At 38.8% G+C, this 17,464-nt stretch overlaps 1 protein-coding gene across 2 annotated transcripts in view; it reads right to left on the bottom strand.

The window, feature by feature from the left end:
- u2surp (U2 snRNP-associated SURP domain containing) overlaps positions 1-17,464 on the bottom strand; it is a 76,846-nt gene that overhangs the window by 43,774 nt on the left and 15,608 nt on the right. For both annotated transcript variants that reach the window (XM_078410423.1, XM_078410424.1), the window contains exons 4-10: positions 15,026-15,144; positions 11,103-11,170; positions 10,462-10,577; positions 6,993-7,025; positions 6,829-6,911; positions 4,112-4,277; positions 2,618-2,826 (exon numbers count right to left, since the gene is read on the bottom strand). In XM_078410423.1, coding sequence (XP_078266549.1) covers positions 2,618-2,826; positions 4,112-4,277; positions 6,829-6,911; positions 6,993-7,025; positions 10,462-10,577; positions 11,103-11,170; positions 15,026-15,144 — 794 coding nt within the window. The remainder of the gene's footprint in view (positions 1-2,617; positions 2,827-4,111; positions 4,278-6,828; positions 6,912-6,992; positions 7,026-10,461; positions 10,578-11,102; positions 11,171-15,025; positions 15,145-17,464) is intronic.

Raw genomic sequence — 17,464 nt, 5'->3', positions numbered from 1 at the left:
ATCATATACAGATAGTTTAAAAGTGTAGTATCTTAATATATCAATGCAGAGTTTTGATTTGAAGATGGCAGGATTGTCACCTTGTGACATGAGCGTAATCATCACACAATCTTGGGAATAGTCATTTCCCAAATCTATAATTCACACTCAAATATAATGCTAATATTTAGCCTTGACATTAATTGATGAAAACAAATTGGAATATGGGTAAAAAATAAATATACAAAACTTTAAATTGCCCAATTAGCGATCTTTGTCCTAGACCTAATGTGCAAAGTCTAAAGACAAATATATCTGAGCAGCTATTTAAAACACCAAGGAGAGGTACAATGGCAAGCCAAAGCCTTTAGTTAGTAAACACTTTTGATATAATCTATTTGATATTAGATATTACAACTTTCAAATATTCAAATAAAATTATAATACACCTTCCTATCCAAGTTCTGGTGAAGTGTATAACGTGCACAACATGGAATTTGAACGCAATGATTACTCACTGCAATTTTAAAAAGCCTGTAATGTTCGTGGACAGAAGTGTAAATCCATTGAGAAAAATCCAACTACATAAATGCAGCAACAAAGTATTTGAACCCACTTCCTCCAATCGCACACAATTCCCCTTTATTCCCCAAAATATATTTCTAGTGATGAATTTATTGAGATTGTATGATGGTCCAGCACCCCCCAACCCCCCCAGAAGAGATGGGCATGTATTTCTTCTGCAGTTAATCCATTATCATAGTGAATATGTTTCAAACAAATATTTAATAAAAGATAGTTTTGGCATCTGCACTGAGGTCACGATGTGGAATACCATTATCGGGGTACATTGAAGTGGAAACATAATTTGGGGGGGGGGGGCAAGTGAAAGGCTCCTTGTACGGCAAGTGCCCATTGCTTGCTGATGTTGTTCAGGAGTCACCCATAGCTTTATCAATTAAAAATGCTGGCTAATGGATGATCATTTGTGTCAAATATGTAAAGACAGAGGAGAGTTCTCTTTCTTCGAGAAGTAAAGGAAATTGTTTTTTTTAGATTTTGAAATCTTAAAAGGGAAGGATATTCTTGCTATTGAGGGTGTGCAGCGTAGGTTTACTAGGTTAATTCCCGAAATGGCGGGACTGTCGTATGTTGAAAGACTGGAGCGACTAGGCTTGGATACACTGGTGTTTAGAAGGATAAGAGGGGATCTTATCAAAACATACAAGATTATTAAGGGGTTGGACACGTTAGAGGCAGGAAACATGTTCCCAATGTTGGGGGAGTCCAGAACCAGGGGCCACAGTTTAAGAATAAGGGGTAGGCCATTTAGAACGGAAACGAGGAAAAACTTTTTCAGTCAGAGAGTTGTAAATCTGTGGAATTCTCTGCCTCAGAAGGCAGGAGGCCAATTCTCTGAATGCATTCAAGAGAGAGCTAGATAGAGCTCTTAAGGATAGCGGAGTCAGGGGATATGGGGAGAAGGCAGGAACGGGGATTGAGAATGATCAGCCATGATCACACTGAATGGTGGTGCTGGCTCGAAGGGCTGAATGGCCTACTCCTTCACCTATTGTCTAAATCGACCCAAAAATAAATAGAAGCCTTCTGCCTCAAAGTACCACCTTAATTGCAAGTTGATCATCTATATGATGAAGAGTTTAAAGGAACAAAACCTCCCTTAGGGAGAGATTCCATCATAAACACTGTTTAATATATCTTCCTGCCCGGATAAAGGGGGGCTCAAAGCCAAGGCATCACAAGTCAGGAAGCTGAGTGAAGGGGTGGGAGGTTAACTGGTTGCCTAGTGCTGGGCTAGAGAAACACTGCACATCTTCCTCAAGGATACAGGAAGAACCTACAGCAGGCCAAATTCTGCATGTTTTTTTGGATGAAGTGGGCTTGATGGGTTGAATGGTCTTTTTCAATCCCCTATATTTTAACTATAATATTCTCTTTACAAAATATTTATTGTAAAGTTGGTGCTATACAAGTACAAGTTTTGTCTTTTATACTTGTGAGACAAATTAAACATCTGACATAAAAAGTGCTGGAAGATCTCAGTGGTCAGGCAGCATCTGGGGAGGGAATGGACAGGCAGTGTTTTAGGTCGGGAGCCTTCTTTTCAGTCTTGATTTAAGAAAAGTACCAACCCGAAATGTCGCAACCGTTTTTCAGACTGTAACAGAGCTCGAAGAAGGGATTCCGACCCAAAACATCCATTCCTCCCCAGATGCTGCCTGATCCGCTAAGTTACTCTAGCACTTTGCGTTTTGCTTAAGATTCCAGCATCTGTAGTTTCTTTAGTGATTCTCAAAATCTGAGAACGTTGAAATACAATACTCTCAAAGCAGACTACAAATTTCAGAGATCAAAAATCACTCCTATATTAAGTGCTTTGCATTAAATTGATGCCATTTGGAGCATCTGGGTTAAGAATTAAAAGCAAAAAGTTAATTTCTATGCCTGAGGAACACTAGTAAAATACAGAGTGAATAAAAACTCTAAAAACTCTACCACAATCTTCAGATGGCCATGAACATTTTCACTGAAATTTCTAAAGGACTAAATACTAACGTGCATGTTATTGCAGTGAATTCTATTTGATCGAATTCCTCACCTAGCCTTTTAAAATTACCTTTTCAAAGTCATCTTGATTTTTCGGCTGCATTACTGGTGTTGTGGGATTCTTTAGTCTCTCCCTCGGTTGAGCGTTGAAAGGTAATCCAGATGGGGGTGGCGGAAGGGTTAATTCCATCATGGCAGGTGGAATATAAATGGGATGAGGTGGAATGGGCACAGCTTTCCCCCAGCCCAACTTCATTTCAAATTCCATAATAATTTTCCCTGAAAAGAAGTAAAACTTTGTGAACTGGTGTATGGGTACAATATTACTGTTTCCAACTTAAAATTTTACATGGAGTTTCTAACTTCTTAAACAAATAAGTATCTTCCCTATCCTTACATGGACTCTCAAAGTGCGAGGGGAAAACAGTTCAAGAAACTTTACCAATGCGAAGCAAAACAAACCGTAGAAGAACTCAGCTGGTCAGGCAGCATCTGTTGTCTGTCCATTTCTTCCTAACAGATGCTGCCCAATCTGATGAATTCTTCCAGCAGTTTATTTATTTCATTATTTGTTCAAGATTCCACAGTCCACGGTCACATATCTCAATTTTACCAATACTAAACCTAGTTTATGAAGTTAAGAATACTTAGTGCTTTCCTTTTGTTAGATAACTAGTCTTCATTCACGGGATACTTTAAATTCACTTTCAGACCGCAATAGAAACACACTCCTTTAACTTTTCTCTAGAATTTAGAACCATTCTGTCAATCTAAAAGCAGATTTTTAACAGTGGGTGCATCATCAGCAAATTATTTTGCACAAAATTACTTATTCCTCTCAGAATTTGATTGAATGCAATACTCTTCCAATTGGCACTTTTTGAAATTACCATGTTCACCTCCCTTCAGCCTTCTGCCATTTTAGTCTCTTGATTTCTGCTCCTCACCCTATATTTTTCAATAAAACTTTTCACTTCCTGTTCATTACTTAAAAAAAACTATCTTGTTTATCTTTCCAATGCAGATAATAATTCAGGAAGGCCGGCTTTAGCTACATCTGAAATACAATAGGAAAAAAATTACACTGTGCTGCCAGTGCTCCAAGGAAAATTTAATTTTGGAGTTCTCCATAGTATGTTGGATGAAAAAAACAACATTAAGTATGTTTTGAAGCTCTGCAGTGGACTCCCATGAGGAGAAACATGGCTGTTGACAATTTGCAGAACAACCTGTTCTTCAACAGCTGATCTTTCAGACGGTTGTTTTTCCTTTGACTGTCAGCTACATAATTGATCACAATCCCAACAAATCTATAGTGTTAGAATGAACACAGGACAATAGAAGCATTACATAGACAAATACATTGCAACGTGAACGGCTAACAAGCACAGTCATGGAGGGATTAAATAAGGAAATACAGTCAGATGCACACAACGAATTTTAGTACAAAAACACATAGCAAGTCTACCTTCTCTACTATGTTATGTTCACAAAAACACATAACATAGTAGAAAAGGTAGACCTGTTATGTTCACATTAGAATACATTTGCTTCTAATACTCACCATTTAGATTTTTCAAAGCTCTTTCTGCGTCCCTTCTGTTCATGTAGGCTACAAATCCACAATTTCTTTCTCTGGCTCTTTCTTCTTCTGTTCTGGGCCACATAATCTTAACACTAGCCAAGGGGCCAAAGCGTCCAAATTCTTGACACAGCATTTCTTCATTCATCTGTGTATCAGAATGAAAGATTGGATATGGCAACTAAATATAGATGATTAGATATCATCCACTACACAACAACAAAATATCAATTCAACATTTCAGCAATATGATTAATTTTCTTCAAGAATACAAAGTTAGTTTAGATATAAAAAACATTTTTTAATTTGGTATTTTTTTGGAGTGGTTTAAAAAAATCAATATAGTGCTTCACGTTTATGGGCAGAGGTATTATAATACAAAGGATTTGCCTTAAATGAAATTTTTGTGTAAAGTTAGAAAACTTAAGGTTTATTCTAAGATTAAAAGAAAATTAATGTTGGAATTTAATTGCCATTGGGCACATTGGGCGGTGGGACAGGTCTTGCAACTGAGCACACAGGAGGTACAACGCGCTCTGCAAAGGGTCAACCCACGCAAGGCTGCAGGACCGGATGGAGTTCAAGGAAGGGTACTGAAGGACTGTGCTGAACAGCTGGCTGAGGTATTCACCAGGATCTTTAACCTGTCATTATCTCTGGCTACGGTCCCCAAGTGCCTGAAGTCGGCTATCATAGTTCCGGTGCCGAAAAAAGCAAAGATCTCCAACCTGAACGACTACCGCCCGGTTGCCCTAACGCCGATAGTCATGAAGTGCTTTGAGAGGCTGGTCCTCTCACACATCAAATCCAGCATCCCTGACTCACTGGACCCACATCAATTTGCATACAGGGCAAACAGATCCACAGAGGACGCCATCTCTCTGGCTCTTCACACTGTCCTGACTCACCTAGAGAGACAGGGCACGTACGTGAGGATGCTATTCATAGACTATAGCTCCGCCTTCAACACGGTCATCCCCACCAAGCTCATCACCAAACTCCACCAGCTAGGCCTTAGCTCGTCATTATGTGACTGGATCCTGGACTTCCTGCTGGAACGACCGCAGGCAGTGAGAATGGGCCCGCACCTGTCCTCCACTATCACCCTGAGTACCGGCACACCACAGGGCTGTGTTCTGAGCCCCATGCTCTACTCCCTCTTCACACACGACTGTGTTCCTGCATTCGACACCAACACCATTGTCAAGTTTGCAGATGACACAACGGTGATCGGGCTGATCACCAACGGGGATGAAACAAACTATAGAGCGGAGGTGCAGAACCTGGCGGACTGGTGCTCGGATAACAACCTGTCCCTAAATACCACCAAGACCAAGGAGCTGATCATCAACTTCCGTAGGTCACATAACGGGGAATATGCCCCGATCTCTATCAACGGGGTCAGTGTGGAGAGAGTGTCCAGCTTCAAGTTTCTGGGCACTCACATTTCGGAGGACCTAACATGGTCCAATAACACTGCTGCGCTGGTCAAGAAGGCACAACAAAGACTGTTCTACTTAAGAACACTGAAAAAGTCTGGTCTACCCCAACAGCTGCTGACGACCTTCTACCGCTGCACCATAGAGAGCATCCTAACGCATGGCATCCCTGTGTGGTACCTCAGCTGCACGGAGGCAGAAAGGAAAGCTCTGCAGCGGGTAGTCCATAGAGCTCAGAGGGCCATCGGAACACAGCTACCAGACTTGGAGGGCATCTACAACACACGATGCCTCAGAAAAGCCACCAGCATCCACAAAGACTCTTCACACCCCTGCAACAGTCTGTTCGAACTCCTTCCATCGGGCAGACGATACAAGGCCTTCTATGCCCGCACCTCCAGACTCAGGAACAGCTTCATCCCCAGGGCCATAGCTGCTATGAACCGGTCCTGCTGAGCCGGACGGCCACAACGCATAGATCAACTTGCACTTTACCCTGTCCAAAACTGTTACAACTGTTTCGTTTCGTTGGGTTGCTGCTGTCTAAATTGCCTAAATTATTGCATCGTATGGGAGGCGCATTCCCAATCTCGTTGTACCCCTGGGTACAATGACAATAAAGATATATTGTATTGTATTGTATTGTATTAGATATGGCAATGTGTAGTTGGAGAATCATTCATCAAGTTTAGAATGATGGAAATAGTATGCAGCATGGAGAAACTCAGCAAAAAGACCATGTTTATCGTTAAATGGTGGGATTGGAAAATTTTGCCATCTTAAAATAGAAGAGCAACTTTCACCAATTACCTTGCTGAAAAACAAATTATCTCATAAGTGATGAGGAGAAACAGGGAACTGCAAATACTTGTTTACAAAAAAAGACAAAGTCCTGGAGTAACTCAGCGAGTCTGGCAGCAGCTCTGGAGAACATGGATAGGTGACGGTTCATTTGGGGATCCTTCTTCAGATTTGTCTCGCTGAGTTACACTAGCACTTTGAGCCCTTTTTTGTAAACCAGTGTCTGCAGTTCCATGTATCTACACTAACATGATCAATGGTCATCAACTCATCACAAATCACTCAAATCCAAGATAGCGTCTTAAATCCAAGAGATGGATTCTCTCAATTCAGATCCATCAAGTTATAATTTCCTGTCAACCAATGCAATGGATATAGATTTTGCATATAAACTCAAAATATATTGTTATCATCAGATGATAATTGGATTGGTTTGGTCAATTAGGATAGAAACAGTACCTTTGGATTAATGTTACCAATATACAAATTAGTCGTAGTCGGATCTCCCGCGTCATGAGAACCAGGAGTAAATTCCTCAAGTGCTATAAAGACAGAATTTAATACTTAAGTTTTCAGAATTAAATGCAGATGTTTAACATTTTAAAATATGAAGTGGTAATTACCATTTGTTTGTCTGTTTCGCCGAGAAGATTCAGCTGAAAAGTGAAAATATTTCTGTCTTATTATTTAAAATAGAAATGTATTGAGACAAGTCGCCAAAAAAAAAATTGCAACGCCCATTTGGCACAGTGACTACAAATGCAGATTATATCCAACAGACTAAAGAATTTCCTTTTCAATTTTGCAAACCAAACAACACGTAGTGTAGAAAATTCATGACAACCGTAAAATAATTTAGCTTGTGTTTACTACACTAAATGTCAACCCGCTGCTAAATTCATCAGACAACTAGTACTTGCAGCACCACCATGTACACAAATACAAAATGTGGGATTTCCTCTTAGATTTTTAAGATACAATTACAGTTGGAAGAAGTTCATTCAGGAATTAACACCAGGAAACCAAATAAACTGAAGCATGACAGGACTAGACAATTTCCATGCAAAGGTCATTTAGGTAGTGGCTAAGAATGCTGCAGGCACTCAAATGTCCAAAGACTGGTGGTGATGTCTTAAACAGATTTAAACAATGGTCTGTAACTGCCCACGATAAAAGTTAATAGGATGTAGGTCTTTATACCTGGAGCACGGCAGAACAAGACAATAATTGGGGCTAAAACATATGCGAGCGAGCATGGTGAACAGCTCTGCTCATCTACTCTTAGCCAGGATATATTGACCACAGATGGAAAGCAGCATTAATTTATCAGAATGATAAAGTTAATATCTTAATGTATTTAGACACAAGGAACTGCAGATGCTGGAGTCTTGAGCGAAAAGTACTAGAGGAACTCAGCTTGTCAAGCAGCATGTATGGAGGAAATGGACAGATGTTTAGGGTTGGGACACTTCTTTCGACAAAAACATCATCTGTCCATTCCCTCCATACATGCTGTTTGATTCATTGAGTTCCTCAAGCACAATAATTTTTTTGCTCCTAACATATTTTGTTACTCTCTCTAAAACTCTCTCTCTGGGGCGGCACGGTGGCGCAGCGGTAGAGTTGCTGCCTTACAGAGAATGCAGCGCCGGAGACTCAGGTTCGATCCTGACTACGGGGGCGCCGTCTGTACGGAGTTTGTACGTTCTCCCCGTGACCTGCGTGGGTTTTCTCCGAGATCTTCGGTTTCCTCCCACACTCCAAAGACGTGCAGGTATGTAGGTTAATTGACTGAGTAATATGTAAAAATTGTCCCTAGTGTGTGTAGGATAGTGTTAGTGTGCGGGGATCGCTGGGCGGCGCGGACTCGGTGGGCCGAAGGGCCTGTTTCTGCGCTGTATCTCTAAAAAAAAAAAATTTTTTAATTAAAAAAACTGCTTCCTGAGCCTGGTGAGCATTTCTTGGATATTGTATTTTATATCCAGCATCTACAGCCTTTTGGTCTTGGTTTACCTGAACGAAACCCAGACTTCCAGGCTTGGATTACATGTTTATAATATCTCGTGTCACATACTTAACATATTAGAGTGTTAAACAGTAATTTTACTGATGTGCTGAAGATGCTAAAAGGAAATCTGCAACTACACAAGATGCAATTCTTGTAGAATTCTGCAACTACATAAGATGGTTGAGAAATTACTTCCTCTGAATATCAGCATTTCAGGGCCTTGAGATCAGTCAAAGAGTTAGACAGCCTTTCAGAAGGAAAGTTAGGAAACACTGTTACGTGATGTGCAGTAGAAATTTGTAACTGATGTGTAAAATCGATTGAGGGGTGATCAAATAAGATTGAGTGGATTGCTGCAACAAGGGCCGCTTTTGTTTCCCTGCAGGTTACAAAGGAAGATAACTTGCGAAAGAAATTTAGTGCTTTGGTAAACAAACTGATCGGTGAAATTTTAATTCCAAAGGCCTTAACCTATTCTAAAGGTATTTTCCAAGAAGAGAATGTGTTAGCTGTGGATGTGTTAGATGTAAGGAGTTGGGAAGGCAGATGAAGGGAAAATAGCAGAAAATATTAAAAAGATATGGATTTTGAATGAGTAGGTCTGCTCATTGTCCTGCCTATTTTGCTAGCAAAATTCAGATATTAAAAATTGCTTCTTTTGACTACCCCTTCCCAACAACTGCTGAATTTCAGTGCATTTAAAAATATGAATTGAATTGGAATGACTCACAATATAGAACAGAAATGCAAATACATCTGTGCAATAAGCATTAGATTGCATGTTCATTATTCCCTCAGCCAAAATCACACATTGGGCCACGCAATGTAATGGATCGGAATGGAATGGAGACAATTCTTTTCAACACTGGGCCACTGGGAAAATGTGTAATTTCAAGCTGCCTTCATGCGCCCCCCAGTGTTCAGTTGTAGGATGGCATTATATGCGCGAATTGGTACTTGGATAGAACACATGAGAATGAAACTTTCTTGCTCAACGCTATCCAATATTTCAATTAGAAACTTTGCTAATCTATTACCCAGCCAATCAGAAATCCTGACGTTTTAGCACCTGGCTCACAGGCAGCTATTTGTTATGTGCTACGAGAGCCCTGGTTCTCATGTACTATTTAAACCCACTTGGTTCTGTACGCTGTTTAAACCTACCTGGTTGTTTTTCATGCTCCCATTAAAACCCAACAAATTTACTGAAATGTTTCTGTGCAACATCTTAAAAAAATTATTAAAAACGTAGGTTCCAATAAAATTTGTGTATTTGTGGAATTCTCTGCCACAGAGGGCAGTGGAAGTCAAATCACTGGATGGATTTAAGAGAGTTAGATAGAGCTCATGGGGCTAGTGGAATCAAGGGATATGGGGAGAAGGCAGGCACGGGTTATTGATTGGGGACGATCAGCCATGATCACAATGAATGGCGGTGCTGGCTCGAAGGGCCGAATGGCCTCCTCCTGCACCTATTTTCTATGTTTCTATGTTTCTAAAATAACAGTCGATAAAACTGAACATCTGCTGGTCCAGCTTCAAAGTCAAAATGCACCAGAATAATGGAGTTTTATTGTACTAATTCAGTCATGGATTACCATCCAATTGTTTAAAAAAACTAGAATTTTCTAAAATGCAGCAAGTGCCTTATTTGCCTCTGTGCATCTTTAGCCACTCGTTTGAGCTTTCTGATGGACATTGAGTGCACATCTAAACAAATATTGTTTTGGAAGTTAAATAAAGAGTGTTGGATGCGTCCACATCCAATACATGAAAACTAAACACTTAGTTATCATTAAGGTGAAACCTTAACATTACAGGTATGTTTCCTAAGAAGCCTGTTGTCACAAGAAAAATTTGGTTCTGGAGAGTAATTATAAATTTAACATGCTGAGTGACAAGTGAATTTTAAAAGACACTACAACAGAACAAACTTTATTGATCAGATATGCCCTAAAAGCGAGTACTATTTACTTGCAAGAAAACTGACTTTACATATCTGGTTTCCAGCAACCAAGTCCTTAGAGAAATAAATAACATTGAATGGGATAAGAATTCTAGTAAGACAAATCTATTTCACTCACAAGAGCGACGACTTTGTGGAGAATCCTCTGACGGCAAAGGTTCAAATCGACTAGGCCTGAAAGGAGCATCCTTACTCCCTTTTGTTTTCTGCCTTTCATCACGTTCTTCCTGAATTCTGAAACCCATATCAAAGCCTTTCTATATAATGCAAGTGTTGATATCTACTAAAAATTGTTAAATAAGTGAAAATATTGTACACCAAGCCCTGCATATCGGCAAGAGACAAAAAAGAGCAACTATCATTAAGACCCTCTCATTTGGACCCAATACATTCCCTGAATAGACACAAGTATGCTGCATAATTTTCTAAAAGCATTAATGCACAACTTAATCATAAACATTTTAAATATCTAAAAAGTTAGTGTTTGCGAACCTACTACATCCACTGAAATATGCAGAGATAGGTTTATACAAATCACAAGTTTCAGCTACGTACACAGAGAACTTTCACAAATCATGGAGACTCTTGACACAAGTAGCCAGGAAAATGTTTACTATACTTTTCAAATAGTTCATTATTGTTTACACACAGATAGATATACATATGCAGACATGGGTGCAACTTCATGAGTAGAAAAAGCAGACTGCAGATAACAAGCTCCGAGTGTATTTTTTAAAGGTTTGACAAACATTTACTTACTGTTTTAATTCTTCTTTGAATAGCTCCAAGTTACTTTTCTTCTTCTCCTTTTCACCTTTCTTTAGGGGCTGAAAAAACCCATTTAATTAACATTTAAAAACAAAATATTCTCAGGATTAAGAAAGTTAAATTGCAGAGTTATAATTGAGAGACAAAGCCCATGATAATTCCATATATTTTGCAACTGCCATAGTTGTTATATTAACAAACAGCATCTAATTTATCCCAGCAACATTTCAAATGGCAATTTTAAAAACCTGCTGAGAATAGGTGAAACCGTAAATAAACTGAAGCAAAATAATGCAGATGTTGGAAATCTGAAATAAAAACAAAATGCTGGAAATACTCAGCAAGTTAATCAACATCTCCGTGAAACATAGTCACTGAACCTTTACCAGGATTTCAGTTCAAAGAAACAATACCTTACTCATTATGAAGAAACTATCTGGAAAAGATAAAAGATATCCAGGTGCAAAAGTGGTGGAAAGCATGGTTCTCTTTCTCAAAAAAACCCCAAAAAGTGGTACTACAATCAATAATGTCATTTAATTTTTTTTAATAGGAATAAGTTGGCTAGACATTAGTATAAAAAAATGTGGAGCCAAGGCAGGAGAATGGAACCAAGCTACAAATCAGCTGTGGTTAACATGATAGAAGAGCTCATTTGTCTATTCCCATTTCTAGATTGCGAGCTGAGAACTGAGAAATCTTAATGTTTTTATTTTGAATAAAGAATAGAATCTTTAACTCATATAGGCAACAGCTGCACAGTCTTGAGAATTCAAGCTGGCTTGCACATTTAAATACTGAAGTTGAGCTTGAAAAGTACAAATTAATTTTTTAAATAGTTCTATGCCTACCATATCTGACACCCAACTGTAAATCAGTTAATGACCAGCAGAAAGTCCTTCAGCTAATCTTTCAACAGAAGATTTTCCTACTAGTTTTTAAAACCCATTTATATTAGTCTTCAGAGTCCCTGAAAAAATTCAGTAACCGAATAGGGCAATAGGAATTGTTGACTGTTCCACAGTCAACAATTCTCTCGCAGCTCAAAGATGGAAACTTGCATATTCTTAAAAAGCAAAAAAAGTAGCAGCCTAAAATCGAAGGGTCACAACCCAAAAGAGATGCTGCCTGTCCCCGCTGTTACTCCAGCATTTTGTATCTATCTTCGATTTAAACCAGCATCTGCATTTCTTTCCTACACATGATGAGCAAGCAGTGCGTCCAAATTTTTTTTTTAATGTGACCCACTAACAAATATTGAACAGGAATTCAATTGGAGTACTTCATCTGTTCAACATATTACCACAGACTTATCCAAAGCCAACTGACAATAATTAGCTGTTTTATTTTTTTTTCTCATTTTCACACAAGGCACTAACCCACTGGCAGAAATATTCCACTACAACTGTTAAAATATATTTTTTTTGTTTGGCATGGAACAGTTGGGCTGACTCTAGCAACTATCAAGCAGTCATTCTTCACACCTAACACTGAGGTAAGCACACAAGACAACCACAGTGAACACCACATCAACAGTGCTGCATGTACACAAGATCAGTTAATAACCCAGACAATTTCTACCAGATGCAACGGACTCTTTGGTTAAATTACTGATCCCAAAAGAGGCATACTTTACATGTTGGTACAATCTCTCTTCCCTATTACGGAAACAAACTAAAGATCTATTTCCAATTCTCATGAAACTCAAAATGGATGACAAATGACTATATTCGGAAAGATCACCATTTTCACCTCAACTGAGAGGGAGCACATGGTCTGCATTCAACTGCTGCAAGATAGCTGGCTGATGCATGGTTACAGAAACTGCAGACATATATATTCACAAACTCTAATGTGCTATTTTCTATTCCAGGGACAAATGCTGTACAAAAATTATACCAAAAGTTAATTGACCTGAAATTTTAACTCCAGTTACTGCCTGACCTGCTGAATATTTCTGCATTAAGTTTTGTTTTTCCGAAGTAGACAATAGTTTACTTTCATGGAAAGATGCGCTATCAAGACTCATTATTTCCTCTCTTGAATATTCTATGTCATATACTGATGAGTATAGATGGTGTACATATGGAAAGATTACCAAAGCAGTGCTATCACTTCTGAGAAAAATGGAACCTGTCGAAGCTAGATCTAACAAATATCATCACAAGGGTTTTGGCAGTACTTTATGGGTGGGTTTTAAATTAGCTTGGCAGGGATCTAAAAAAACAAACACTGATCCAGAAAGGTCAAATATAAAGTTGGAAAGCGAGTACATTGACCCAACAAGAAAGATCAAGGCTGAATAAACAAAAACAAGAAAAACAGACAATAAAGAAATTCAGCGTCTTATAGCATACACCACAATCGAATGTGCATGGTGAATAAAACTACGGAACACACATATAATGATACAATTAATACTTAAGTCTTAAAAGGAATTAACAGATGCTTGAAATACATCTGTAGAGCAAGAAACAAAGAGGCCAGTTCTGCCAAAACCAGAAAGGCTGGTTATCTGAAATTATTGAATTCAACATTGAGTCCCAAATTCTATAAAATGTCTAGAAGTGAGGTTTCATTGGCTATGGCTCTTTCAAGAAGCCAAAGACAGAAGAGTCAGAGTAGGAGTAGGTAACAACATTAACATGACAGGCATATAGAGAACAAGAATATTGCTTGAGGACTGAACAAAAGTGCTTTGCATCGGCAGCAACCAGATCAGTGGTACAACCACCTTTGTTGTACAACAGGGAGGGAGGTTTAAGCAACTGGTAGATAGGAGCTTCTTGATTCAGGGGCATGGACAGGCATTTCTGTGGAAATATTCCAGTATGAGAGATGGAGGTAAGAGATTGAAGAAGAGTTGTGCTATTAATTAGGAAGAACATCACAGAGACACTCAGTGGATAGAAATCAGAACTTTAAAAAACTGGATGGGCGTATGACAAAAAACATTTCACTGACTCCACTGAATCTGACCACCTGCTCACTCCCACGCCCATATTTGAATTTGAAGGTGCCGAGTAGCATCTGCATCCCAACTCAAAGTTTAGTTACAGAATTTACAGGCTCTCAATACTTAATCAAGCTTGACTAGATGGCAGGCATTTTTACTCTGATCAAGGACCACAAACCACAGTTTTCACCGTTGTGCACCACTGAGCCATTCAAACAACAGTGGCAGCTAAACTGCATTGATGCCGAGTTCACAATGTATTCCCACTGAGAGCCGAAAAGATTACACATGTACAAACAACCCACTTTGGAGATGAACTTCTGGCAAGTTTACTTGCCTGAAGCGAGGTCACAGGGTGGTGATTCTGAATGCATGACAAACATGCAGATTGAAGAATATTACCATTCAGCAGATGGTAATATTCACACACAAGCACTAGAAGGCTGCACTCACTGGTTTAGGATTAATCAGGGCATTGAAGATGACTGGACATCCTGCTCAGTGCGTCTTGCCTGCAAGCCGCAGTTCTGGTGTAAATTTGGAGGCAACTTGCACTTTCAGTGAAAGGCCATTATTTTTCTTCCTTCAGAATAGAACAATTCATCCAGCTGGTTTAGCTGATCAATGCACTTAGAGGAATTTTCCTTAATGTTTAGAGAAGATGTAGATGATCGGAAGAACTTGTTTCCTTAAACAAACAAGTCCATTTCAAGGGAACATAAATGAAAGCTCATCTTTAGAAAAATTGGATGGAATTTTTCCAAGGGTGGCAGAAGCAGAATTCCTCAATTGTTTAAAAAGTGCTACAATGGGCACTTGAAATGCCATAACCTATAAAGCCGAAGAAAGAACTGGGAAATCAGATTAAACTGGATGAAACCCACAAATGTAGCTGATTCCCCTTGTGTGCTGCAACTTTGTTTTATGCATTATACAGTAATCAAAACATGACACTTACTGGCTTCTTGGGGTCAGATATGAAAGACGGTGGAGATGATTTATCTGGCATTAAGTTCTTTATCTCTGGAACCCGTGTAGAAGGCTTGTATAGTTTCCCTTTCTGTTCCTCGAATCGCTCTAATACGCAAAAATAAAGTTTTGTGCTATTAAGTATTTTACTCACAAACAACGCAATGGGTTCAAGCTGTGGTACAAGTGTACTCATGACCAACTCACGTTAATGAGTTCTGCATTTGGTTAAAAAGTCACTAATGACCAATGTTCTAATCTTAACTATCGTTTCACTAAAATGTTCTTGGAAAGATTGCCTATTTTGTTCACCTGCTCCAGCTGTGCTCTTCAGCATCACTATTATGACTCATGACAAAGGCTGCACATTTTCTGCCGAGAGTATCTTGCCCACTGGTTCCTGATTGAGAAGCGATTTCACTTAAATTAGCAACCTATGGACACTCTGCTACTCAGAAAAGATAATTCAATTACGCTGAAGTATTTTAAAAAATGATTAGTCTATTTATAGGAAAACCAGTAAACCAAATTTCTTTTTTTGTCAATGTCTGTGCAGAAAATCAATAAAATTCCAAGCGGATTTGCAGGAGATTGCACTAATTGTCACACAATCAGTGACTTCCTCCTTATTGCTCAAACAATATATTTAGCACATACTCACATCTCCCAAGATTTCCATCTGATGGAAGAAATATTCTTTAAGCAAGTGATCCTCTCCCATTATCAGATTTATCCAACCATTCAAACCAAAACTACTTGCAGTGCTTATGATGGTGATCAGGCCAAGATTAAATGCAAAAGAATAGAAGTCAGAAGAATATACATTGTTAAGAGGCAGCAAAATCATTCCAAGATTAGTGGTTGAAAGATTAATTACATAAATATTTTCAATTAGACTGGACAAAAACTACTCTTTTCTGAAAAGCCTGCTTAAGCGTTCACAGGACAAAAATTACCCATTTGTTCAAAATAGCCCATGATACAAATCTTCTTCTGAGTCACTCTAACTAATACTATAATTTCCTTAGATTTCTTTCTCGTGCTCCTCTAAATAAAACTAGTTACTCAAATTTAATGTAAAAAAAAGCAACTTACATTTCTAGCTCACCATAAATGAAGCTAGAGTTACTGATTTGCTTGTTTGCTTTAATATTATGCCTTAACAATGTGTTACAACAAAGGGATTGTCGACATACTTTTGCTCCTCTATTCCTCAAATATTTTCCCAGTGCTACATGACGAGAATCTTTCTTTCAAAATTCACTTAATTCTCTTCTAAAGTTCATGTGCAAATTTCCCTTTTACAAACATTAATGCAATGCATTTTCCCTTCGTCTAACACAATTCTAACATAAAGTTTTCTTCTCGAAATTCTACAATCCCAATGTTCGCCTTCCATTTTCTAACTTAGGTACAAGATGACAACAGACATAATAGCCTAAAAAAAGCAATTTATGGTTCAACCATGTGCCAAATTGTTGACGACTTGTTATATATGGAATTATTGCCACAAATTAGACATAGCAAGTGTAGATGTTGTAGGATGTTTGAATGTAACCAAAATCATCAATTAAACAAGTTACAATTAAATTTTAAACTAGTAATAGCTGGTAAAGGCAAGACAGAAAATACGTTCATCAGAAATATTTTTTTGTTGTGTAATACACTATTGCATGTGACCAATGGATGCCTTGTACTAATCTGAACACATGGTTATAGCATGCAAACTATTTGTAGACCTGGCAGCCAATGATCCAATAACTACACATTGTATGCCAGAATCATAGTGTAGAAACAGGCTTCTCTGCCCAACTTGCCCATGCCGACCAACATGCCCCAACTACACTAGTCCCACTTGCCTGCGTTTGGCTCATATCTCTCCAAACCTATCCTATCTGTCCAAATGTTGTTTAAATGTGAAAATACCTGCCTCAACTACCTCCTCCGACAGCTCGTTCCATATACCTACCACCCTTTATGTTAAAAGGTTGCCCCTCCGATTCCTATTAAATCTCCCCCTCCCTTCCCACCTTAAATATATGTCTTCTAGTGATTCCCCCATTCTGGGTAAAAGACTCTGCCCATTCATCCTATTTATTCCTCTCATGATCTTATACACCTCTAGAAAATCACCCCTTATTCTCCTGACCTCTAAGGAATAAAGTCCTGGCCTGCTCAACCACTCCCTATAGCTCAGGCACCCGTCCTGGTAACATCCTTGTAAATCTTCTCTGTACCCTTTCCAGATTAACATATTTGTTTTAACAGGGTAATCAAAATTGAAAACAATAATCTAAATGTGGCCTCACCAATGTCTTGTAGAATTGTAACATGACTTCCCAACTTCTACACCCAATACTCTGACTGATGAGGCAGAGCCAATGTGCCGAAAGCCTTCTTGACCATCCTATATATATAGAAACATAGA

The sequence above is a fragment of the Rhinoraja longicauda genome, chromosome 13 (genome assembly GCF_053455715.1).
Source record: "Rhinoraja longicauda isolate Sanriku21f chromosome 13, sRhiLon1.1, whole genome shotgun sequence".
Lineage (NCBI taxonomy): Eukaryota > Metazoa > Chordata > Chondrichthyes > Rajiformes > Arhynchobatidae > Rhinoraja > Rhinoraja longicauda.
The sequence above is the reverse complement of the archived record's forward strand: the minus strand, read 5'-3'. Positions and strand labels throughout refer to the sequence as shown.